The sequence below is a fragment of the Falco naumanni genome, chromosome 13 (assembly GCF_017639655.2).
Source record: "Falco naumanni isolate bFalNau1 chromosome 13, bFalNau1.pat, whole genome shotgun sequence".
Lineage (NCBI taxonomy): Eukaryota > Metazoa > Chordata > Aves > Falconiformes > Falconidae > Falco > Falco naumanni.
In genome coordinates this window covers 1344276-1368586 of record NC_054066.1, presented here as the reverse complement: position 1 = coordinate 1368586, position 24311 = coordinate 1344276, and the positions used below count along the sequence as shown (strand labels likewise).

The 24311-nt window shown below is 59.4% G+C and overlaps 2 protein-coding genes across 2 annotated transcripts; both read left to right on the top strand.

Moving 5' to 3' along the window:
• Window positions 1–853: 853 nt before the first annotated feature.
• TRPM2 (transient receptor potential cation channel subfamily M member 2) lies at window positions 854–20408 on the top strand. Its single transcript, XM_040613810.1, has 33 exons — window positions 854–1069; window positions 2580–2846; window positions 3186–3271; window positions 3740–3908; window positions 4388–4568; window positions 4957–5123; window positions 5561–5741; window positions 6300–6361; window positions 6531–6731; window positions 7059–7161; window positions 7401–7522; window positions 8836–9186; window positions 9641–9778; window positions 10454–10583; window positions 10878–11023; window positions 11181–11293; window positions 11423–11636; window positions 12208–12326; window positions 12644–12776; window positions 12905–13076; window positions 13539–13722; window positions 13999–14180; window positions 14331–14463; window positions 14582–14669; window positions 15323–15410; window positions 15829–15980; window positions 16519–16595; window positions 16686–16787; window positions 17114–17200; window positions 17374–17479; window positions 18027–18128; window positions 18639–18755; window positions 19026–20408. The coding sequence occupies exons 2-33, from the start codon at window positions 2652–2654 to the stop codon at window positions 19149–19151; spliced, it is 4527 nt and encodes a 1508-aa protein (XP_040469744.1). The 5' UTR covers window positions 854–1069; window positions 2580–2651; the 3' UTR covers window positions 19152–20408.
• Window positions 20409–22169: 1761 nt separating this feature from the next.
• LRRC3 (leucine rich repeat containing 3) lies at window positions 22170–23979 on the top strand. The gene has a single exon (XM_040612435.1). It carries the CDS (start codon window positions 22544–22546, stop codon window positions 23405–23407), a length of 864 nt encoding a protein of 287 aa, XP_040468369.1. The 5' UTR covers window positions 22170–22543; the 3' UTR covers window positions 23408–23979.
• Window positions 23980–24311: the final 332 nt, after the last annotated feature.

The following is a 24311-nucleotide window of genomic DNA, read 5'->3' as shown; positions in this document are numbered from 1 at the left end:
GTGGTTATTCACACGCATGAGGTGTCCCAGCCAAACCAGGGCACTCAAGTGTGGTTTTACACGGGGTTCTTACACCCTTCCAGTGTCCCGGTACAACACGGCTTGGCTAATCACCAACACCCACGCCACCAATTGCTGATCGCAGCAGAACTTTGCAAAGCCGCTCTGTTTCTGCAGCATTCTTGCCACTCGCCTGTTGATCCAGTGTCCCTGCAGTCGGTCTTGCTGGCGGTGGGGACCTGTGACACCGGATGATGCTGGGAGGGTTTCAAAGACGTGCCAGAGGGGCCGGGGGGCGGCGTTAGCGTGGCTGTCCCAGGGATAAAGCTGTTTCTCCTTCACGGACAGCCCTGAGCTTCCCAGCAGCACAACCCTTTGTTCCAGGGCCGGGCCGCTCTTTCGGTTGTTTTAATTAAGCACGAACGATACCAAAGTCTCCAGTAAAATTCCACTATCTCATCACATCACATGTACAACTAATATATATATTACATGTATATATACAAATAAAGTTAATACATTTTGGCACTATAAAGACTGATTGAAATTGATAGTTAGGGAAGGGGTTTTTCATCGCACTTGCCAAACCAGCAACGCACCCAAGCCTCCATCAGAGCTGCTGCTCCTTGCTGGCAGCACCCATGTGCCGGGTCCCCGCTGCCCCCTGTGCAGCCCCTGCCCACGACACCTGCTGCGAGGGGCCAGGGCACCAGCGTCTCGCCCCTCGTGGGGCTGACAGCAGCGGAGGGTGGGCACTGGGGGCTGCGGGTGGAAATCGCTGCTGTGGGGAGCGTGACTCAGCCGCTCCAGCAAACTCAGGGCTTGCCCGGACGCCGCAGCTTCTCGGCAGGGACCGCTTCTGCAGCCTGATTTGCTGGGAGGCTGCCAGCAGCCCTGCCATCTCCTCCTCTCTGCAGGCAGCTCGCAGGCAGCTCTGCCCCGTTCTCTGCTCATCGCCTGTGTCTCCGGTGACAAAATGACCCGCTGGAGGACAGGGACACAGGTCTGACTCCTGGACATTCATGGAGCACAGGAGCTGGTGATGTGGCCGAAGGATGCTGCAGGGAAGGTACAGGCAGCCTTGCTGACAGTCGTGCCGGTGGAGGGGCAGTGGGGTGGCCGTGGGTCATAGGCAGCGTCCAGTGCCTGCCGTCAGGGCTTGGTGCTCCTTTTCCCGTGGGTGCTGTGACCACCCAGCACGGCTGAGGGGTGACCTGGTGCCTGGGTGAGGGGCCCTGTGCTGCCTGCAGTAGGACAGGCTGCCAGACCCCTCAGAGGTTCAGCCCCACTCCTGTGGTGCTTGCCAAGCTGGGGAGGGATGGGGGGCAGGCAGTGTGTGCTGCAGGGGAGGCTCTGCCCTTGACCCCAGTGCCCTTAAGGACAGGTATTCTGGGTGTTCTATCAGTGCAGTTGTTCAGCCCCATGGTGGCCGTGGAGGACCTGGTGTGAGAGCCCCTCCAGCATGGACTTCTGTATTGCTGGTGGCCATGCCCCAGACCCCCACCAGCCTGCCCACCCTGGAGGGTCGGGAACAAGGATTAAGGGGTGTTTGACCTTATTCAGAAGGCGCTTTCTCAAGCAATTAGTTCTGCCAGTGGATTGTGCTGATGCAGAAAGCCAGTCTGCCAAAATCAGGTTCCTAAGGCTGGTGGGGCTGCGTGGTCCCAGGAGGGAGCCCGGGAGGGAGGCTGGCAAAAAGGCTTTTCCTTGCTGCTCCCTGCCTGCAGCAGCGCTGAGCCAGGGGAAGGAAACTTGAAGGAAACACAAGGGTAGCCATGATTTTGCTCCACCACTCCTTGTCCCCCCTAAGGGCTACCCTCCCTCGGGTGTGATGCAGAGTCTGTCTTGCAGAAAGGCAGCCAAAATCCTCCCTAACACAGACCAGCTGACCCACAGCTTCACCGGAGTGCTGTGCTTCTTCGTTACCTAAGCACGGCTCCCTGAGAGGACACCCATTCCCCTTTGGGCTCCAGAGACACCTGGGAGCTTTTCCACCCTTGCTCCAGCAGCTCTCCAGCCTCAGCAGTTCAGGAGCTCAGCGACGGGGGCTGTGAGCGTTTGTGGGTGGGCTCAGGAGTTTTGCAGCCCCTGCCACGCAGCATGCCTGCGTGCAGCTGGGTGTTAGCTCTGGGATCTCGGGGCACCTTTGCAGAGGGCACGGGGCCCCCCTACAGAGGAGTGCCCTGTGCCTGCAGGCAGCGTGTTGGCGCAGATTTTCTGTGCAGGGCCAGGCTCGGGCTGCTCGCACAGGAGACCTGGTTTCTGGTGTCCCTGCTGCCAGAAATATCCCAGCTGCCTGCAGCGGAGAGCAAGCGAGGAGAGCTGCAGGCTGGTGGATGGCCAGGCAGCTGCGATGGTGGGCAGAGCGTGGTGGGGTCAATTGGCAGAGGCCGATCGATCGCTCAGGGGCAGCGCAGTGCACCCTGAGGCTGGCTCACTGTCCACGTAGCCCTTGTGTCAGGACCGTGGCGAGGGTCTGGCAGGTTTCCGACAGACCTCTCTCCACCCAGGGAATGATGGAGAGGGCACCCCAGTGCTTTAAGTTCATGGGTATCCTTTTTCTTTTCTGCTGCACTCAGGATGGAGACGTTCAGGACCTTCCAGCCTAGGAACAGGAGAGAGGAGGCTGAGTGGGGCAAGACACAGCAGCCATGGCAGCGCGTGGCCGGTGCACCAGGGTGCTCCCCTCTGAACTGAACAAGGTGTGCCCTGAGAGAGGAGATGACCCTGCCACTCGCCCCAGGAGGATGAGCGACTTCGAGGTGGTCCCCAACCTCCAGCAGAGCAGCAGCAGTGTCTCGAAGAGCAGACGGAAGGCACATTTCCCCAGCGGCAGCAATGAAAAGGCAAGTTCAGGTGGTGCTGGAAGAGGGGAGCAGCTGGCCACACACGACAAAAGAGTGTTAATGAGTTATCCAGTGATTCATTAATGGGAGCATTAGATCACTTTAGTTTTAGGGACAGACAGAAAAAACCCCAAACATCTGAGGTACAAGTCCAGCATGCGTATCTCCTCTCCTTGCAGTACACCTGGCTTTGTCCCTGCAGATAGCGATGGAGCTTGCTTTCTTCACATCAAAAGAAGCACCCAAATATGCTCCAAGTACCAGGGTGCCTTCTCCCTGCCCTGACTTCTGGCCCTTTGCAGAAACCCTGACTGCTTGCTGATTTTCCTGCTCCCTCAGGAAAATCTCATCTCGTGGATTCCTGAAAACATCCGGAAGAAAGAGTGCACCTACTTTGTTGAAAGCTCGCAGACGTCAGATTCTGGGTGAGTCAGATAGTCCCTCATTGCCCTCCCCTGCCAGGAAAGCGGAAGGGGTGTTTGGTGAAAAACCTACAGCACCAGAAAATCCCACCTTTCTGTTAAAGAAGCTGGGGTCAAGGGAATTCACAAATGCCTTTCTGTCTGGCTCTTCACCCTGCTGTGTCACCACATGGCTGTTACTCTGTGTCCCAGTGAGGAACCTTTCTGACGCCTTTGCATGCAGTAATTTTCATCGTACTTCATCCCAATCCAGAGCAACGTTAATATTTCTGTCCTAAAAACCTCTACAGCTGGAAATGTCAAATTTTTGCTAGATTTCCCCCCAAGCAGTGCCTTTGTTTCTGCACAAGGTCTGAGCTAGAGGACGAGCTGGGCGGGAGATGCTGGTGCTGGGCTGAGGCAGGTGGGCCAGCTGGGCTTTGCCTTTTGGGTTTAGATTGTTTTTGGAAAAGTTGGTGGTGTGTGTTTCAGGAGGGTTGTGTGCGAGTGCGGCTATCTCAGGGAACAGCACCTGGAAGATGCTGCCAAACCTCCCATCTTCCTGGGGAAGGAATGGGATGCCAGCAGGCACATCCAGGAAATGCCAACAGATGCCTTCGGTGATATCCACTTCACGGGCCTGGGACAGAAGATGGGGAAGGTGACCTGTTTTCCTGTCTCTGGTGCACAGGGAGCCGGCGGTCAGGTCATGCGTGGCAGATGAAAGGCGCCTATTTCCTTCCGGAATGGGAAGATGTTGGGGAGGTCTGGAAATGCCCCAAAGGCAACACTGACCCAAACAGAATTAGGGGGGTGGGACAGGATCCCTTCTCTCTCCCAGCCCCGTACCAAGTCCCTTTCTGGAACCACGAGACTGCCCTTCATGCCGTGAGGTCCCTGCTTCAAGGGGTGGCTATTCCCCTCTCCTCGTCCTTGGGTTCGTCTTGGGAATGCTCAGTCCCAGGGAAGCGAATGGGAACAGGGTCACGCACAAAGACCTGGGGCAGCAGCAGCCACTGGGAAACAGCGTGGGAGGCCCCTGGTTCTTTGGTGGGATAGAAGAAATCGTGGTGGGGGTGCCCTGTTACCCTCCCCCTGTTGTTTTCACCCAAAATGCATGTTATGCTCCCTTTTTTGCAGTACGTGCGTGTCTCCTCAGATACCCCTCCACGCGTCATCTACCACCTCATGACACAGCACTGGGGCCTTGATGCACCCAACCTGCTCATCTCAGTCACTGGGGGAGCCAAAAACTTCATCATGAAGCCAAGGCTGAAGAACATCTTCCGGCAAGGGCTGGTCAAAGTGGCTCAGACCACCGGTAAGAGCTGCAGAGGCTCTCCCCACGGTTGCAGCGGGCGAGGGGCCTGTCACCCGGCCATGCCAGGTTCAGCGAGTTGGGGTGCTGTAGGAATGCGGAGCTGGCCTGACGGCTTGCAGGTCCCTGTCTGGACTAGCCCCACCAGGGATGGACTATTCTTGCTTAATCACTGCAAACAGGCTCATAGGGAGCTGGACTGAGATTTGCAACACGTTGCTGAAGAAGACATCTCCTGTGCTGTCAGGGCTTGAGGTAGTGGGCAAGGAAGGCATCTCCTGGGGGATGGAGCATCTCCAAGGACCAGGTGTTCCTGCAGCCGTATAGGGGGATGCTAGGAGACTGCTGTGGGCAGAGCCTCTCCCTTCCCAAGCCCCTCTCTGACCCCCAGGAGCCTGGATCATCACGGGGGGGTCCCACGCCGGTGTGATGAAACAGGTGGGAGAGGCAGTGCGAGACTTCATCCTGAGCTGCAGCCACAAGGAAGGCGACATTGTCACCATTGGCATAGCCACCTGGGGAACCGTGTACAACCGGGAGAGCCTCATCTGCCCCATGGTGAGCCAGGCAAAGCTGGAGATGTGTTTGCTTTGCCTACGCCTGGACTTCAGGGGAAGTCCTGCCAGGGACCACGGTGGGAACGGGTGCTTCAAGATGTGCCTGTGGCTGGCAGCCCTGGTAAAACCCAGCTGTGCCAGAAGGAGCGATGGTCTTGGGCTGATAGCTGCTGAGAAGCACCTCTGCCCTACCCAGTGTCTTGTGTAGGTGCTGTGCTTCTCCTGGGAGGACCCTTGTGGGTGTGAGGGCAGGTGGAGCAGAAACAGAAGCGCATGGGGCAAGGCTGACACACAGGCTGCAGGGGTGGCAGTTTGGCCAGACTGTGCGCTCGTGCTGGCCTGTTCCTGTCCCACATGCTGGTTGCTTTGGTCATCTGGTACTCCTCCTCTGCAGCCCTGCCAGGCTTCTCCCAGAGCCTCTCCTCCTGCACCTTACAGGGTGGCTTTCCAGCCGAGTACATGCTGGACGAGGAGAACCAAGGCAGCCTGTCATGCCTGGACAGCAACCACTCCCACTTCATCCTGGTGGACGATGGGACCCACGGGAGGTATGGGGTGGAAATCCCACTAAGGACCAAGCTGGAGAAGTTCATTTCGGAGCAGACCAAGGTGAAAGGAGGTAACGGCAACACGCAGCCAGGCCTGGGGCAGAGGAGGGCACAAGGCAGGATGGGCCATCCATGGGGAAAGGGTGCCCATCCTGGCCTCAGGTGAGAGGGGAGGCTGTGGCTTCCCTGGAGGATCCAGGCAAGCGGGTTGAGAGGGTTGTCAGGATAAGTGTGGAACCTTGCTCCTCACAAACACGAATCGAATTGTGGGTTGACACAAATCAAAGAGCCTTTCTTTGCCAGCTGCTCGGCTTATGGGGTCACCAAAGGGGTCCCCAAACCTTGTGATGCTGAGCTGATCAGGGAGAGCCATTTTTCCTAAAGGGTCAGGCCTCCAAGGGGGCTTCCAGGTGGGACCTTCTTGCTGTGTAAATCATCTTTTATTCTAACACATGCTCCAGCATCATGACTGCCAGGAGAGGGTCTCTCCTCTCTCCTGGAGCCTGGCTCATCAGGGGCAGTGCTCCCTCCCTGTCTGTCACACCCCACCGCTCAGAAGGGACCGCATCCAGCTGCGTGGCAGGGTGCTGCCCCACGGGGAGGTGACCCTGGACTCTGCTTCCCTGCAGGCGTTGCTATCAAGATCCCCATTGTGTGTGTGGTGCTGGAAGGAGGCCCTGGGACACTTGATGTAAGGAACTGCTCCTGCTCGCTCCTGACCAGGGTGGTGGGTGGTGGGAGGGGGCAGCTCCTTGCCTGGGGTGCTGCTCTCCGGCATGGCTGCGAGCGTGGTGGCACACCAGCTGAAATGCATCTGGCCTCTGGGTGGGGTTAGCACCAACCTCCCCGCTCTGTTGCAGACCATCTACAATGCCATCACCAACGGGACCCCCTGTGTGATTGTGGAAGGGTCTGGGCGTGTGGCTGATGTCATTGCACAGGTGGCCAGCTTGCCTGTGCCCAAGATAACCATTGCCTTGATCCAGAAGAAGCTGAGCATGTTCTTCCCTGACACCTATGAGCTCTTCACTGAGGGCAAGCTGGTGGAGTGGACCAAGAAGGTGAGTTTCTTGCAGGCAGACAGCTCCTCTTGCTGAGCTTGAGGAGATCAAAGGGGTCCCCAGGGGTCCTTGCCCATGAGCAGGAAGGCTCTCAGCATGAAGTTTAAGGCTAATCTTCTGCTGACCATCCATCTCCCCCCCTGCCTGCTCGCCTTGGGCAGAGGTACCATTTGGGACCAGCCCCAGCCAGGCTGGGAGACCCAGCACAGGGAGTCTGAAGGCAGCTTGAAAGGAGCAAGGGATTGCCCCACGCAGGACAGGGGGCTGTGGGAAGCAGCAGGGAGGAGATGCTGATGATGATTGCTTGCCCATGGCTCTCCTTTGTAGATCCAAGACATAGTGCGGAGCCGGCAGCTCCTGACCATTTTCAGAGAGGGCAAATGTGGCCAGCAGGATGTGGATGTGGCCATCCTCCAGGCCCTGTTCAAAGGTGAGGGGTGGGGAGCTGCTGGGGACGGTGGGGCAAGATGAATGGGATGGGGGTCACAAGTCACCTCCTGCAGCTCCTTGACTTATGGGGTCACCAAAGGGGTCCCTAAACTTTGTGATGCTCATTTGATCAGGAAGAGCTGTTTCTCCCAAAGGGCCAGGTCTCCAAGGGGGCTTCCAGGTGGTATCTTCTCACCATATGAATGAACCTCTGTTCTAACAAGTGTACTTTGCATGCAGCATCCAGAAACCAGGACCACTTTGGTCGTGAGAACTGGGACCACCAGCTGAAATTAGCTGTGGCATGGAACAGGGTGGACATTGCTCGGAGCGAGATCTTCACGGATGACCATGAGTGGAAGGTAAGGCAGTACCTGTGCTGTTTGTCCAGTCAGGCTTACATCTTGTCCCACTTGAGAACCGTGGATATCGAGGGTACTTTTCACCTCAACTGTGCCTAGGGAGAGTATTTGAAGGCATTTCTCATGGACCCTAAACTCCCACCACATTGCTAGGGGCTCTTAATCCGTGCTGGTTTTCAAAAGTGCTCTCAAACACGCAAAGCGGAGGTGAGCACAGCCTGCAATTCACCGCTTGTAAAGGCCCTATTTGCCCTGTCACTGTTTACTAAGGTGACTGGTACTTTGCTCAAAACCAGTGTCTTCTAAAGACAGTTCACCAACCTAGAGCCCAAAATACCTCTTGCCAACTCTGCCTTGTGGTCGCTGCTCATGCCACGTTGTCAAACGGCAACTTGTCTCTAAACTGATCTCACTCAGCCCGGTGCTTCCCTGCTCTGACTTTATACAGAGCGGGGCAGGGAGCAGCACCAGCCAGTTCTGCTGTCCCACTTCTGATCTTGCTGCTGAGAAGTCAAAGCTGAGCAGGATTATCTGTCCCTTCTGATGGGGCTGTGGGACTTGGAATGGATTTTCCTATTTGGTTCAACAGTTTGGGTTCCCCCAGCTCCATATTCTTTGTGGGACTGGGAAGGACTGGTGGGAACCAGGAAGCTGAAGAGGAAATATTTGATGGTGTGAAAATGCACAGCCCAAGAAAGATCCACAGCTCTGTCAGGACGAGGCCGGCTCTCAGATCAGCCGATGCAGGCCAGGGCTGTTGCAAGTGCTGCAGCCCTGGACCGCTGTGGCTGGCATGAAAAGCTGGGGCTGAAACCAAGCTATGGCAGAAGGTCAGCAGGTACCTTCCTGCTGGGACAACACCTCCCCCCTTACCCACGGGCCTTGCTTTCACTTCTAAGCACATGGACACGTTGCCTTGGAAAGGAAAACCCCACAAAGGCTGAGCTGGGTGACTACCAGGAGCAGCTGATCTCCCCATGGCTGAGATCTGGCTGGCAGCACCACAGTCCTTCAGCTGAGGCATTGCACAGGAGACAAGCCTCTGAGGTCCCGTTCGTTTGCTTGGTGCATCCTCGTGAGCTGGGGAAAGAGGGTCTACCCTCTACCCTACCCTATCCCTCCACCCGGCAGCCAAGGGCACACTAACCCACAAGCATGCCGCTGGGGGATGTCCTGCAAGTCCAGGTGCCTCCCGGCTGCTCTCTCACACCCCAAAACTCCTTGTGTGCTCAGGGATAAAAACTTCCCCCGCCCCCACGTGAGGCTCTGCTCTGGGGCCCTGGAGCTTCTCACCTCTGCCTCTGGCCTGCCAGCCCACAGATCTCCACCCCGTGATGGCAGCTGCCCTGATCTCCAACAAGCCAGAGTTTGTGAAGCTGTTCCTGGAGCAGGGAGTGCGTCTCAAGGAGTTTGTCACCTGGGACACCCTGGTTTACCTCTACGACAACGTGGCACCATCCTGCCTGTTTCACAGCAAGCTGCAGAAGGTCCTGCTGGAGGAGAGAGAGCACGCAGCTGGCTCCAAAATGCCAAAAATCCAACTGCACCATGTCTCCCAGGTGCTGCGGGAGCTGCTGGGCTGCTCCACACAGCCTCTCTACCCCAAGCCCAAGCACGCGGAGCGGCCCCGGCTCTCCATCCCTGTCCCGCACATCAAGCTGAATGTACGCATCTCCAGGTTGCGTGGTGGTGGGGTGGTGGTGGAGAGGGGAACGCTGGCTCACGAAGCCATCTTGGAGGCTGCAGCTCGGTCTCTGTCCTCTTGCCTGCTCAAGAATCCCACTTCAAGTCCCTTAAAGCCCTGTCCAAGTCGTCTGCCCCACGTTCAATGCATGACTCCCATCCTCCTACGCCTGGAGCACCTTGTGGCTGCGTAATGCCGGTGGGCAGGACCCGGTGGGGTGGGTGCACTGGACAGGCTTGGCACATCCCCACGTGATCCTCACCCTAGAAAAAGCGGCATTTCCAGGATGAGTCCGGTCTTGGCCACGCCGCAGCAAAGGCCCCTCCATGGGTGGTGGAGGCAGGCAGCCAGGGTTTGGGGGTGGCTTTGTGCTGAGGGGCTTTCTGCTCTCTGCAGCCTCTTGGCAGGAGGTCTGACCATTGCACACCTTGCAGGTTCAGGGGTCAAGTCTCCGGTCCCTCTACAAGCGCTCTGCCGGCCGAGTCACCTTCACCATGGACCCAGTCCGAGACCTGTTCATCTGGGCTGTGGTCCAGAACCGCAAGGAGCTGGCAGAAATCATCTGGGCCCAGGTATCACAGCCCAGAGCTGTCGGTCACAGCTGAGAGGCTCAGATGGAGCCAAACCTCCCAGCCCCGAAAGGAAAGATCCCTGCTGGGATTCGGGACATGGCGGTGCCCGAGCCTGACCCCAGCCAAACGGGAGCCAGCTAGTGAGCCTGTGGGCACTTGATGCTCATCCCCAGCCACACCACGAGGCGAGGTCCGTCTCTTCCCAGCCAAAACACACGCTGCAGCCAGAGGTGGCAAGCTGGCCCAGAAGCATGCTTTGCCTTGCAAAGGCTGGGGGGGGGCTCAGCGCGGTACAGGCAGGACACAGGGGCATGGCAGCTGGGGTGGAGAAGGCTTCCAGCCATAAGCAGCATCCCCGGACAAGAGGCAGTGTGGCTGGGGGTGTGGTGAAGGTGCCGTGCAGAGCTGTGGAGTCACACTGTCCTGTCACCCGAGGCTTCCCACAGGGACGGCAGGGATGTCCCCAGATTGCCCATGGCTGCGGGTTTCCTGCTGCCCCTGCAGCCAGAGGGGAGCACAGCTCAGCCCTTGCATGGCGAGCTGCCCACCCTAAGCCGTCTGCTTGGGACGCCCTCCTCCCCTCCGGTGGGAGCCGGGGGGGGGCTTGGCAGGACTGCTGGCACCTGCGGGGCAGGGTGCAGGAGCCCCACTCTCTCTCTGCCCTCTTTGCTCCAGAGCCAGGACTGCACGGCTGCCGCGCTGGCCTGCAGCAAAATCCTGAAGGAGCTCGCCAAGGAGGAGGAAGACACGGACACCACCGATGCCATGCTGGCCCTGGCTGAGCAGTACGAGCAGAAGGCGATCGGTGAGTGGCAGGGGTCTGGCAACCCAGAGCTGCCCGAGTGCCCTGCAGGGCTGGCTGGCTTTGCCCAGGAGGTGTCTGGGGGTGACGGGTGGCATGGGTGGTGCCCAGCACCCTTGCCGCGGTTGGGGTCGTGGTGCTGTGAGCGCTGTGCCCGGGAGGTAGTGGGAGTGCAGAGGGTGCTGCTGTGTGGTGCCATGTCCAGATCCAGCTGTGAAGGGTGACCCTGAGAGCACCTCACTGAGCCCCAGGCTGGCCCAGAGCTCAGCCTTGTCTCCCTGGCACCTGCCTGGCCAGGCGTGTTCACAGACTGCTACCGCAAGGATGAAGAGAGAGCCCAGAAGCTTCTCACCCGCGTCTCTGAGGCCTGGGGGAAGACAACCTGTCTGCAGTTGGCACTGGAGGCCAAAAACATGAATTTTGTGTCCCATGGGGGTGTCCAGGTGGGTTCCCAGCAGCGGTGCTTGGAGGGGAAGCACTCAGGTGTTCCCTGCCCCAGAGCCAGGGTTCCCTGTTAGCAGCAGCGGGGCTCTGCCCCTCGCCCCCGCTCTGATGGCAGAAGCTCCTGTAACCAGTGCTCCTCTTCCTCCCTCCTCACAGGCCTTTCTAACCAAAGTCTGGTGGGGAAAGATGTGCGTGGACAATGGGATTTGGCGGGTGATCGCGTGCATGCTGTTCTTCCCACTTCTCTGCACCAGCCTTATCACCTTCAGGCACGCAGCTGGGGCATGTGTGCACCGGGGCAGGGATTTCCTCCAGCCTCGCTCTGCAGCTGGCTGCGAGAAGGTGCCGTGGCATCTCCTCAGGCAGCTGAGCCCCGCTTCTACCCCTGCTCCCTGCAGGGAGAAGAGGCTGCAGCCCATGGGCTGCATGATGCGCCTCCGAGCCTTCTTCACCGCACCCGTCGTCATCTTCCTCATGAACATCCTCTCTTACTTCACCTTTCTCCTGCTCTTTGCCTACGTCTTGATGGTTGACTTCCAGCCACTGCCGTCCTGGCGGGAGTACCTCATCTACTTCTGGCTCTTCTCCCTGGTGTGCGAGGAGACCCGCCAGGTACGGGGCAGGCAGGGCAGGGGCTGGGAGGAGGCGAGAGGAGGGAGAGACACCCCTCTGGGTGCTCCTGGGAGGTCCTGCACAGCTCATATTCCCATGCTGCTTCTCATGTCACCACCCGTTCGGAGAGGTCCCTGCAGAAGGGACTGCCAGATGCCCCCGTTTCCGAGACCAGAGAATCTCCTTGGCTACGTCTGGCCTGGTGCCAGGTACTTGCAGGAAAACATGCTGGTTTGAGCTGAAAACGTCAGGAGGTGGAGGGGCTACCTCCTTCCTTGGGTATTTATTCCCAGAAGCATTTCCAGGCTTTGCTTGACGTTTGATTTTTTCAGCTTTTGCTTCAACAGCCCAGAGCTTTCTTCACCAGACTAAAGAGCCCCATGTCTCAGGTATCTCTCCCCACACTCCTTCCACGCCCCTGTAGAAAACCCCATAAGCTCAGGTTAACCTCAGGTAAGCAGGAGGGTCCCGTGAAGGGCAGCAGGTCTCTGTGGTCCCTCCCATCCACAGGGCACACGAGTATCCTACAAGGCTCTCACTGAAATACCAACCCCTCTTCTCTTCCAAACAGCTCTTGTATGATCCAGATGGGTTTGGCGTTGTGAAAATGGCTTCCCTGTATTTCAAGGACTTCTGGAATAAGCTAGATATCTGCGCCATCCTCATCTTTATCACAGGGCTGACTTGCAGGTGAGCTGCAGAGCTACTCGGCAGCGCGCAGGCTCAAGCCACAGCTGAGGCTACAAAACTAGTGTAAGAATTGTGCAGGTTTTTCAATTGCAATTTCTTCTTCCAAAGGCCAAAGAAGATTTTTGTTGCCACGTGATTAATTCTGATCAATCCACTTCTGCTTTCAGCTGCTTTTAGGAAAGAAGTTTTTCATGCCACAACTGTCACCCAGCAATCTGGGGAAGCGCGCTCATATTGCAGAAACAATCCTGTGAGATCAGAAAAAAACCCACACTGGCGACACTGAGGTGTTTCCTTTCCTTTTTTTCTGTGCCCAGGCTGATTCCATCAACGTTATACCCTGGGCGCATCATACTGTCACTGGCTTTTATAATTTTCTGCCTGCGTCTGATGCACATTTTCACAGTCAGTAAAACGCTGGGGCCCAAGATCATCATTGTGAAGCGCATGGTGAGAGCTGCCCTCCCTCCTGCCAGGGTGATCAGCTAGAGCACGGGATGGATGTGCCACCTGTGTTCTCCTACCCTGGAGTGAGGTTTGCTCCAGGACACAACTTTGCTTCCCCTCTGTCTTTGCAGATGAAGGACGTCTTCTTCTTCCTCTTCCTGCTAGCAGTGTGGGTGGTGTCCTTCGGCGTCGCCAAGCAGGCCATCCTGATCCACAATGAGGAACGTGTGGAGTGGCTTTTCCGTGGCGTAGTCTACCACTCTTACCTGACCATCTTCGGGCAGATTCCCTCCTACATTGATGGTACAGGACACCAGCCTGTGACAGCACATGGCATGAGCAGGGTGGCTGTGGCAAGGCTGAGGGCTTCCAAGCTCATGCCACAGTCTGCTTAGCTCCTGCATGGAAGTCCTGCAAGGGGCTCCTCTCCAAGCACAACGTGAGGCCAGAAGGGAGCAATGGCAGGGTGTGGGGATGGAGCTCTGCTCCGGCATGTTGGGAGCACTGCTGTGGATGCAAACCCAGGAGTGGCATCTGCCCACACAGGCAAGGGAGCACCCTAGCAAAGGCGCAGGAGCATGAGTCGTTCCAGCTCGGTGCCACAAAGCTGGTGGCAGCGAGCAGAGCACCTGGGATGATGCAGGTCGAGGTCAAATCCCTGCCCAGTGCTAAAGTCCCTTGGTGCTGGGCACTTTCAGAGAGCGCAGCGTGCTCCCTGAGACAGGAGGTTTGGCTGCGGCAGCGTCACGCTGTGCTCTCTGGCAGGGGTCAACTTCAACATTGACCAGTGCAGCCCCAATGGGACCGACCCCTACAAGCCCAAGTGCCCAGAGACAAATGAGGACAACAAGAAACCCATCTTCCCGGAGTGGCTGACGGTCATCTTACTGTGCCTGTACCTGCTCTTCACCAACATCCTCCTTCTCAACCTCCTCATTGCCATGTTCAAGTGAGTCTGACCTGTCCCCACGGTCCTGACAGTGAATCGAGCTGGCTTTGCTTGCAGGCTTGGCCACGGCCAGGGCACCGCACACTGAGAAAGTGCAAGGAGGGTGCTGGGGCACATGCTGGCAGAGCACAGGGCACTTGCAGGGGGCCATAGATATGGTGGAAGTGGCTGGTGCAGGCCAGGGCTGGTCAGAGACAGGTAGGAGCTGGGGCACCATACAGACATGATGTGACCTCTCGTTCCCACGGCACGGCTGACGCCTGGGCTCTTCCCCAGCTACACCTTCCAGCAGGTCCAGGCTCACACAGACCAGATCTGGAAGTTCCAGCGGCACGACCTGATCGAGGAGTACCACGGCCGCCCACCTGCGCCTCCACCCTTCATTCTCCTCAACCACCTGCAGATCCTGGTCCGGCGAGGCTTGCTCCGCAGGCCGGCCACGCGCCACAAACAGCTCAGTGAGGACCAGCATCTCCCCTCCTGCCCTTCGCCCCCTCCCCGGGGCATGGCACTGTGCACCGAGGCACGAAGCTTGGCGCCCAGGCTGTGGTACCGGGGCTGGGGACGCCTGGGGATCTGACAGCACTGCTGTCCCCTTCCTCTGGCAGAAGAGAAGCTGGAGAAGAACGAGGAAGCTGCCCTCCTCTCCTGGGAGATGTACCTGAAGGAGAACTATCTGCAGCACCAGCAGTGCCAGGAGAAGCAGAACACAGAGCAGAAGATCCAAGACATCGCACAGAGGTACCAGCGCTCCTGAGGCAGAGGCATCCTTCTGTCCTTCAGTGTCCTGGGCAGGGAAGAGCTGGGATCAACGCAGAGGTGGCTGCTGAGGGGGCTCCTCTCCGCACTGTCCCTCCAGGGTTGATGTCCTGGCAGAGCTGCTGGACTTGGACCAGGTGAAGAGGACAGGGCTGGTGGAGCAGAGGCTGCTCTCTCTGGAAGACCAGGTGAGGCAGAAGTTGAGCAACTACCTAAGAAAGACAGGGTTTTCCAGGGACTGAGTCAACAGAAGCACAAGGGAAAGCCCCTCTGAATCAATCCCCCTGCAAACAAGTTTGAGTTTCCTTGCCAAACAGTAGCATCCAAGAGGAAAAGGTCTATGGGAAATGTTCTGTTTGATTTGACTCCGAAGTGAGCAGGATGAAGGTGGGATGTGGTGGGATGTGCCCCTGCCTCCGCTGGTCACCCAAGCAGTTAGACCAGACCCAGCTCCTCTCCTTGGTCTCAGAGGACCCTCCAGACCTCCTGGAGACAGGGGACTCCCTGCTCCTTCCCCGTGAAGCTGTTCCACACCCCGCACCAGCAGTGGGGTGCCCGGGGAGCCGGACCAGGCCCCAGCGTCTCCTCTCTGAGACAGCCGCGGCACGGCTGCTGTTTCCACTTCCATTTCCACGTGCTGTGAAAAAAATATTTCCCTGGAGGCAGTTTCCCAAGCCGAGCATTGGGCCACGGCAAGGACTTCTGCTGCCCTGGGGGGTGAGCGGCCGGCAGCCGAGGGCAGCAGTGCCTCCTGCCAGGGCCGTGTCCTGCAGTACTCAAGCAAGGGAGCCCGGGGGGCAGCTGGGGTCCGAGAGGGCTGACCCCGCTGCGTCCCATGCAGGTGCATCAGAGCGCCCAGGCCCTGAGGTGGATAATGCAGGCGCTGCAGGGCAATGGCTTTGGCTCAGGCGAGGACATGCCGCCCGTGGGTAAGCAGAACCTGTCTCCACCCCAGCAGCACCAAGGAACCCCAGGACACCACCCATGGGCTACGGGCCAGGGCTGAGCAGCCCCTCGCACCCCTCTGTTAAGCAGCAAGGCAGAGGAGAGGTTCCTTTGGCCCAGGGAGGTCTGAGGGCTCCGTGAGGCCACCCAGCCCCTCCTGCGGCCATTCCCACCCTCCACTCCAGAGCCCTCCCTGCAGCCCATGGCTGAGGCTCTCCACTGCAGCATCCCTGGAGGAGTTCCTCCAGGGCCTGCCAGAAGGGATTTCAGGGGCCAGGTCACCCGGGGACATCAGCATCCCCATGGAGAGACCCAGCTGGGCCCCTCAGCAGAGCCACAGTCCGCGGCACCAGACTCAGCACGCTGCTTTGTGGGGCCTTGCTGTCTGTGTCTGCCTCACAGGCTCCAGCAAAGCCCTGGAGACGAAAGCCTTTGACCTGGAGAGGAAACTTGAGGAGACCCAGCCCCTGCACCACGTGCTTGCCCGAAACCTCCTGTACCCAGGGTCTCACACACACCGTTTCCCTGTGCCGGATGAGAAGGTTCCCTGGGAGGTAGGAGCCGTGACCCTGGGCAGTGGGGCTGGGAAGAGGGCGATGGGGCAGATCCCAGTAGTGATGGGAATAGGAACAGACCTGTCGTCGCACCTGTGTCACACGTGGGAACACCTGTTCTTCCCAGCCCTGGAAGAAGTGGCTTCCTGGAGCAGCTGCTCTGAGGACCTCCCAGGGACAAGGCGAGGCGAATGGGCATTGTTCTTGCTGGGATCTGCAGTGCTAGGGGTGTCTGAGGATGCTCGGTTGGGAGACAGAGGGTACAGCCACCTGGGTCTGCATTTCCTGAAGCGGGGCTGGCTCAGGGTCAGGGACAGGATCTTGGTGCTGGCTTCCAGGGGGCCATGAGTGAGAGGCACCAGTCCTCCAGCCAAAACCCTCATCTCAGCCCCTGAGCAGAGCCCAGAGCCCTGCGTGCCTGGGGGAGTGCTGCCACAAGCTGGGCAGAGGAAGGGACTGGGTCAGAAAGTGTCCCCAGGGGTCCTGCTGCCAGAGCAGGGACCCAAGGAGGGACTTGACATGGCCATGTGCCCTGCAGGTGGATTTCCCACTCTACGACCCTCCTGCCTACTCAGCAGACCACAAGGACATGGCTGTGCAGGACCCGTTCAGCCTGTGAGTGTCCCTGCTGGCTCCCTGCTCCTCTGCCCCTTCCCCGGGGTGGCACAGCCAGCCCTCCCTGCCGGGCTGCCTCTTGCCCCCCAGGTCCTTGGAGTCTCTCCTGAAGATCAACTACAACACCATGGACGGGCTGATCGACCGGCAGAGCTTCCACGGCCTCTACACCGTGCAGGACGGGCTGCCGCTGTGAGCGCATCCGTTGGGGGGAGGCAGGCCCGGGGGGAGCTGCGGTGCCCAGCCGGAGGCAAAGCAACGGGGAGACAGAGAATCCAGGGGGGCTGCATCCTTCCCCTTTCTGCTTTCCTGTGGCTAATGGTGGGGCAGCGATAATGGCATGCATTGTCCTCAGGGCTGCCCTCCCCCCCCAAAAAAAAAAAATTACCCAGCACCCTAGAAGAGGTGCAGTGCAGTGGTGGGAAATTTGGGGAAGTGGTACAGGGCTTTGATCGGTGTGCTGGGGGGTGCGGATGGACCCTGGCTCTGTCGCAGCCTGCTCGCTCTCACCCTGCCAGGAACCCCATGGGCAGGACGGGACTGCGAGGCCGCGGGCGGCTGCACTGCTTTGGGCCCAACCACGCTCTGCACCCTGTTGTGACACGGTGAGTGCATGGGGACAGAAGTGTCCTGCTCCAGGATGGGGCCGCGGAGGTGGAATGGGAAAGGCAGCACAAAGCCATCTCAGAGAGACTGGCACCTGCCAAACCCACCGCTGCCTGTTCAGCCACTGCTGGGCAGGGGGAGACTGCCTCCAGCTGCAGGGCCTCTCCCACAGCTGGAGGAGGAATTTGGATGGATCCATTATAAGGAAGAGCCTGAAGAAGATGCTGGAAGTCCTAGTAGCTCAGTACCCGCTGTCAGAAGTCTGGGCTCTGCCTGGGGTAAGAGCTGGTGGAAACCTGGTGCAGAAGGATCTGGGGAGGCGGGGACCAGCTGCTGGGTGGATGCCCTGCAGCAAGGGAGAAACAGCAACAAGTCACAGCCTCGTCCGAGGAGGTAGCTCTGCACCTCCTGCATTGCATCGGCGCGCAGGACTGTGCTGCCCGGAGTGCTGGGCGAGCAGTGGTCCCGTTACACACCCCCACCCCCCCTGACCCTCTGTCTCCTGCTTCTCCCTTCTCCTCATCCTCCATGGCTTCACTTCTCACATGTCCTTCACGTAGGTGTGTTAAGCCTTAAGGCATACCGTCCTTTGACAGAGAGGTCCAGAGACTGAATCAGACAAACTCAGGCATCTGCTTGGGCACAGCTGAGGACTTCTGGCAGGAGAGGGAGGGAGGGAGGCACCGCCGCTGCTTGCTTCCCCCATCAGATCTTGTGGCATCTTCTGTAGTGGTGGAAACTGCCCGGTGGCCAGGCTGGTGGCAGTGAGGGAGGCGGGGCTGGCCTGGTGGCAGGCCTCCCCTGTTGACATCTGCTTTGGTGCAGGGGTCGCTGGAGCCGGGCGAGACGCTCCCACTGAAGCTCAAGTGGATCCTGCGCCGGGAGTTCTGGCCCCAGTTCCAGAACTTGCTGAAACAAGGCACTGAGGTGGGGGACATGCAGGTGTCCCAGCAGTACAGGGACATGCGGGCGTTACAGCGGTACAGGGGCATGCGGGCATCACCCTGGCACAGGGGCACACAGGCGTCACGGCGGAACAGGCACATGGGGACACCACCATTGTACGGGACGTGTGGATATCATGGTCGCACGGGGGCATGTGGGTGTCCCCAGGGTACAGGGCCAGGGTGTACCATCCCTGGGCCACTGCTCCCATCGGGGAGGAATGGCGGGGGGAGGAGGAGACACGCCATAATGGCTTTGCACTGCGCAAAGGGCTGCGAGGCAGCCCAGGGACCCTGGGGATGGGCTGCACATACTGGTTTCTGCGCCTGCTGCCATTGCTCTCCGTGGCTCCAGCTGCAGTGGGCACAGGGCACTGGTCTCCAGCAGGGCAGAGGAGATGTGGGGCGATGCCCCACCACCCCCGGGGCCTCTCAGTGCCCTCAGAGAGGTGATGAGGGCTCTGCTAACGTGGCATTTCTTCACCACACACAGATACACAAGGGGTACTTTGACGATCCCCGCAACACAGATAATGCCTGGGTCGAGACGGTTGCTGTCAGTGTGCACTTTGACAACCAGAACGACGTGGAGATGAAGCGGCTGAATTCGGTATGGTTATCTCGCCCCCATGGCTTCCTGACCTGGCTCTCAGCATGGGGCAGGGGAGCCGGATCTCCAGACCCAGACCTCACCCTCGTCAAGAGTGGGCTGCTCCAGCTGCATGCAGTGGAGGAAGAACATGGGGTTGAACATGGGGTGGCACTGCAAGGGGGATCCCAAAAAGAAAGGGTGGGACGATGGGGACTAGAGGTGCTGTTGAGCATGGCTGGCATGGCCCCTTGCCAGCAGCACATACTGATGTCTCAGGTCCCCTTCCAGTTCCTTCAGGGCTGCGACCCGGAGCTGTGCATCCGCTGGCAGGTGCTGGACAAGAGGATCCCCCTGCACGCCAACCACAAGATGCTCCTGCACAAGGTCTCGACCCTCCTTGGCGCCTACTACTGAGTCCTCAAGCACAGGCCAGGGCTCCTGCTACCACAGAGCAGGTTCTGGTTGGGACCTGCAGCTCTACCCCAGCTCACCTGTGAGACCATGGGCAGCTACTGGAGACTAGGTACTTTGGTTGCCTCCATGAATATACGTTTCAGGTCTCTGGGAGGAAAACCATTCCCTTCCCAGCAGCCAGGAGCAGGGGCTGCCTGGACAGAGCCTACACAGCATCCCAGTCACCTGAGCCACAGGGCTCAGCCCCAGCTTATGTCTTGGTGCGTCCGCATCAGCCCCAGCACTAGCCCAGGGCTGGGGCCACGCAGAGCCACAGGGCTGTTCCTGGAAGGTGCTCCTTCTCTCAGCTCCATCCTGCTCTTTACTTCGCTGTGGGCACTGAGGACCTGCCAGCCCCAGCTCCTCTTCCACCTGGGATATCCATCAGGCAGCTCTGCTCCCCTGCTCCTGCTCTGAGCCCTGGCAGCCCCACTGCCACAGCTCTGGGAGGACTGCTCTGGAGAAGGCTTGGGGTCTTTTGCACCTAGAGGCCCTGGCTGCCCTGCAAGTCGCTCCCGTGGCAGCTGTCCCCATAACTCTGGTTGCCTCAGACCCAACAACATGGTCCTGAGCTGTGACCCAGCAATTCTGAAGGTGTGAGCAGCTCTCGGCTTATATACCTATGGTTTCATAGCTCTGCACAGGTCCACTTGCTGTGTCCCATACTGTGATGTGATCCTGCGCGTGTATGCTGAGCACCACCTTGTAACTGAACTCCTTCCCTCCGTCTGAGCCAAGGCACCAGCTAAATGTCACCTGCCTGCCCCTGTCCCCTTGTGCACATGGATGGAAAGGGGCAGCTTGCTGGGACCCAGGTGATCCATGTGCTGCGGTCCCTTGGTAGGGACAGGAGAGACGACATCAGTGTGTCCATCCCAGGCATCTCTGCTCTTATGGAGTCCCTTGCTCACCTTGTCTGTTGCCTGCTACAGGGAGAACAAGGCGGAGTGGAGGCATTTCTTGATAATAGCCCAGAACAGCCCCACATGCCATGGCATGTTGTGCCCAGGACTGCTTGGGGGGGATGGGGGGGTGTGGGGGGTTTGGGGGTGAATTTCAGTGCCCCCCACCTCTCCTGATGGATCAGGCACTGGACAGCTGGGACTGCTCTTCCCACACTGGTGGCCACCACAGCGCAACTGCAATTTCACCAGTGATGCACTGGGGCTTGGTGTGGGGGTGGGATGCCAGATTGGCAATTTAGTCAACCCAGTTCAATAAACCATATATTAAATAATTAAAGGCTGGTGGTCTGTTGTAGCTGTTTAAGCTGGGAGCGCACATCCGTGACGAGCCCAGTCTGAGTGTTCCCATCCCCAGCCTTGTTGCACAAACCCCCTTTGCCTGCAAGATGCACCCCCCGATGCCGGCTGCAGAGGCAACGTGGCGCGGCAGGAGTCAGTGTGAGGGGCTGCTGGGGAGCAAGCTGCGCGCCATGGTGGTGGCACAGCACCTTCTGCCGCGGCCCTGGGCGGTGGCACAGCACCTCCTGCCATCGCCCTCCGCCCGCTCGACGGCCGCTGCCGGTCTCCCCCGCCGTCCCGCCGGGGGCGCAGGCGCGGGCCGGGCCGGGGGCACCGCGCGGGGGGAAGAGCCGGTCGTGCCTCGCACCGCCCGCGGATAAAGCTCCCAGACCAGCGAGCGGCGCCCCCAGCCTCAGAACCATAGCTGAAACCTAATTAGCATCACTCAATTACAGCACGAAAGGGCTCCGGGCGGACGCTGGCACCGTGGCTGTGCTGCCCGGCTGTCCCACCGCCCTGCTCCTCGCCCGGCCCCCCCCCCTCCCCGCCCGGCCCGGTGCCACCGCGGCGGGGAGCGGGACCCCGGCGGCAGCCGCAGCAACAGGTGGGGCCGGGGCTGATCGCGGCCGAGCCGCCGCGCACCGCAGCCGCAGCCGCAGCCGGAGCCGGAGCCGGAGCCGGAGCCGCAGTCGGAGCCGCAGCCGAGCCGGAGCGGAGCCGCCCCCGGCCGAGCGGGTAAGGGACCCCCGGGGCCCCGTGGCGGCGGCCGTGCTGCGCGGAGCCCGGCGGGTCCCCGGCCCCGGGCAGGGCGTGGGCGCGGGTCGCGGCTGGGCATCGCCCCCGGCCGCCGGTGCCCGGCCGGGTGGTGGTACGGGGCGGGCGCGGGCGGGCGGTGGGAGCCGGCGTCGCAGCGTGGTACTCGCTTCCCCCCCGGGGCTGGGCCGGACCCCGGGAGCGTTTGCAGGGCCAGGGTTCCCAGGCAGCGCAACTTCATCTCCCCTGGAAGAGCCCACTGCGCAGTCCCACGGCCCTGGGCAGGTCCACCGGCAGGTCTGCCGGCAGCATCCCTCAGGTACGAGCATCCCCCGAGTGGTACCCTGGGGATGCTCATACCTGAGGGATGCCAGTGCTTAAAGGATGCTGTTACCAGGAGGATGCCATTATCAGAAGGATGCTGGTACCAGAGGGATAATGACTTGGGGCCCAGCTGGTCTCCTAATGAGATCACTGTGGACAATTTCAATTTCGTTCCCAGGTGAAAGGGTCTGCCAGGGTCTGTGCCTCCCCCCACCCCACCCCCACCTGGGGATCTCTTCCCCCCAGCCTGACCAAGGCAGCAGGAGAGGTGTGAGCAACACCAAAGGGCAGAGGAAAGAAGGCCTACCTGCTTTACCTCCTGCCTCTTCCCCAGCTGGGCTGGGGTGGCCCTTGAGGTTCCCAGGTTGCCCCCTTTACTTGGATAGTCAGTGGCTCCTCTCTTAAGCTCCAGCTCCCGGAGTTGGGCTGTTAAACCGTACTCTTTACTTTAAAAAACGAAGTCACTTCCAAACCTCTGCTTTGGCAAAACCCTTGGAAACGTGACTTGTACCAGGGCATGGACCAGATGGGGAAAGCAAAAGAACTCCACATCTTGTTATTTAAAAACACAGTGGTGATTAAGCCAGTCTGATGATCTGGGGAGTCTGACTCATCATTTTTTTTTTAACACTCGGGGCTGGTGAGATAGGAATTTACTGCTGCTGTTCTCCAGAAGCAAATCACCACATCCCATGAGGGAACTGGCAGCAGGCAGGGGCAGAGGCAACACTGGGTCTCGACACCCCCCATCCTGCAGCCCCTTTGCCTGCCTGGGTGGTCTCTTGCTCAGATGGGGGTGGGGTGGGGGGGAGAGTTTTTCATCTCTGCAGCTCTGTGTCCAGGTATCATTAATCTTAAGCCAAATTAAGTGCTCCCGGAAAAGACAGTGGCCAGTATCATTCTGCCCTTGTTTTCTGGGCCCCTGAGCCCAGCCTGTCACCGCTTTGCCAGGGCACATTACAAGAGACGTAAGTGGTGTTCCAGGAAATAACGCCGTGTCATATCCCCTCCACCCACCGCTTTCCTCCAGCAATGGGAGAGGCTTTGCAGGAGCGCAGAGGAGCTGCCCTGCTGCCCGGGAGCTGCTGCAGCCACCAGGGAGTTGCCAGCAGCCATGCCGAGCTGGCTGGGTGCAAGATGACCCTGACGACAATGCCGGCAGCCAGCGTCGCCCAGGCTTTCTTTTGCCTCCTGCTCTGCGTCCCCTGGGGCAGCTCCTGCCCTCCGAGCTGCCAGTGCACGGAGCGGGCAGGGGCAATGGCCGTCCTCTGCAGCTCCCGGCACTTAGAGGAGATCCCCAAGGACATCCCCAAAGACGCGGTGTTCCTCAAGCTGGATGCCAACAGCATCACCAGGATCCCCAGCAATGCTTTCAGGCACCTCTCCCACCTGGAGGAACTCGATCTCTCCAGGAATGCCATTGAGAAGATCGACAGGGCGGCTTTCAAAGGGGTGGCTGCCGGGCTGCGTACCCTCGACCTCTCCAGCAACCGCATCCGCAGCATCCCCAAGGAGGCCTTGCTGGCGCTCAATGCCAAGCTCCGGCTGGCCAACAACCCCTGGCACTGCGAGTGTGCCTTGCAGGAGGTGTTGTGGGAGGCACGGCTGGACCCCGACTCTGTCCAGGACATCACCTGCCACACGGCCCCACGGGAGGAGTACGTGGGCAAGCCGCTGCTCCAGGTCCTGGATGCCGGTGTCAACTTCTGCAGTGTGCGTCAGAGGACCACGGATGTGGCCATGTTCATCACCATGTTTGGCTGGTTTGCCATGGTCATTGTCTATGTGATCTGCTATGTCCGGCACAATCGAGAGGACGCCTGCAAGCACGTGGATTACCTGAAGTCACTGCCGAGTGCCCCGAGCCATGCAGAGACCACCAGCACTGCCCTGTAGTGCAGGATTGGGGCGCCTTGTTCCCAGCTTCTTTGCAGGGAGCCAGTGGCAACCTGGTGGCCTTCAAAGCTGCTCTATGGGATTTTCCAGTGCTTGTTCCAGTCCTGCAAATGAGTGCCACCGACTTTGCCCCTCCCTAGTGATGCTGGACTGAGCGTGAGCAAACCACGTGGGGGAGGGATGCCGGGGACACCCCACGCAGACCTGTCAATGGAACCCAGGTTCCTGGGGAGGAACCCCCTGCTGAGACCCCTTCTTCCCTTCTAGAGCTGGGCTTGCAGGGGAAGCAGCCCCAGCCACATGGTCGTGGTCTATGTGGTTTGGAAAGAGCAAGCTCCTGGGGGGAGACAGATGAGGGTGGAGGCTTTTGTGGGGCCAGAAGGTCCCTGGACCCTGGGGTGCAGAGGGATGGGTCTCTGTGTGCAGCAGGGTCACCCCATCCTGGCTCCAGTGAGGGACCAGCCTCGCAGGGAGCAGGACATCAGCCCCAGCCCCCGCACAGCATCTCAGCACCCTCTGCTTGCAGCCAGCAATCCGGGGCTGATCTCCCAAACTTTGGATTCCTCAATAAAGCCCCGCACATAGGAAAAGCCCTCCGGGTTTGCGCTGCGCTGGGAGCTGGGCTTTGGGGGAGGGCAGTGGTGCTTGAGGGGTTCGCGCTTGTCCTAATTCAAACCCTCCCACAGCAGACAAGCCTAAATTCAGTGTACCAGTGTGACTGCTGTTAGGTCACATTTCCTCTACCCTCACCCCAGCCTGCTTGAGCAGGGGCCAGCTGGTCAAATGGTGCCTCTGCATCTCATCTGCTGTGTCTCACCTTATCTTGCCCTTCCTCGAGGCCAAATTAGAGATGTTGCTCGTGGCTGAGCGTAATGGAAGCGAATCAAGTTCTGGCTTGTTTCAC

Bases quoted from the DNA above. Each gene is read 5' to 3' on its own strand.
- TRPM2 (XM_040613810.1), top strand. From the start codon at position 2,652: ATGGCAGCGCGTGGCCGGTGCACCAGGGTGCTCCCCTCTGAACTGAAC. The intron at 5,742-6,299 runs GTAACGGCAACA...GCTTCCCTGCAG, and splicing joins GCAGACCAAGGTGAAAGGAG to GCGTTGCTATCAAGATCCCC. The intron at 7,523-8,835 runs GTAAGGCAGTAC...CTGGCCTGCCAG, and splicing joins CGGATGACCATGAGTGGAAG to CCCACAGATCTCCACCCCGT.
- LRRC3 (XM_040612435.1), top strand. From the start codon at position 22,544: ATGGGAGAGGCTTTGCAGGAGCGCAGAGGAGCTGCCCTGCTGCCCGGG.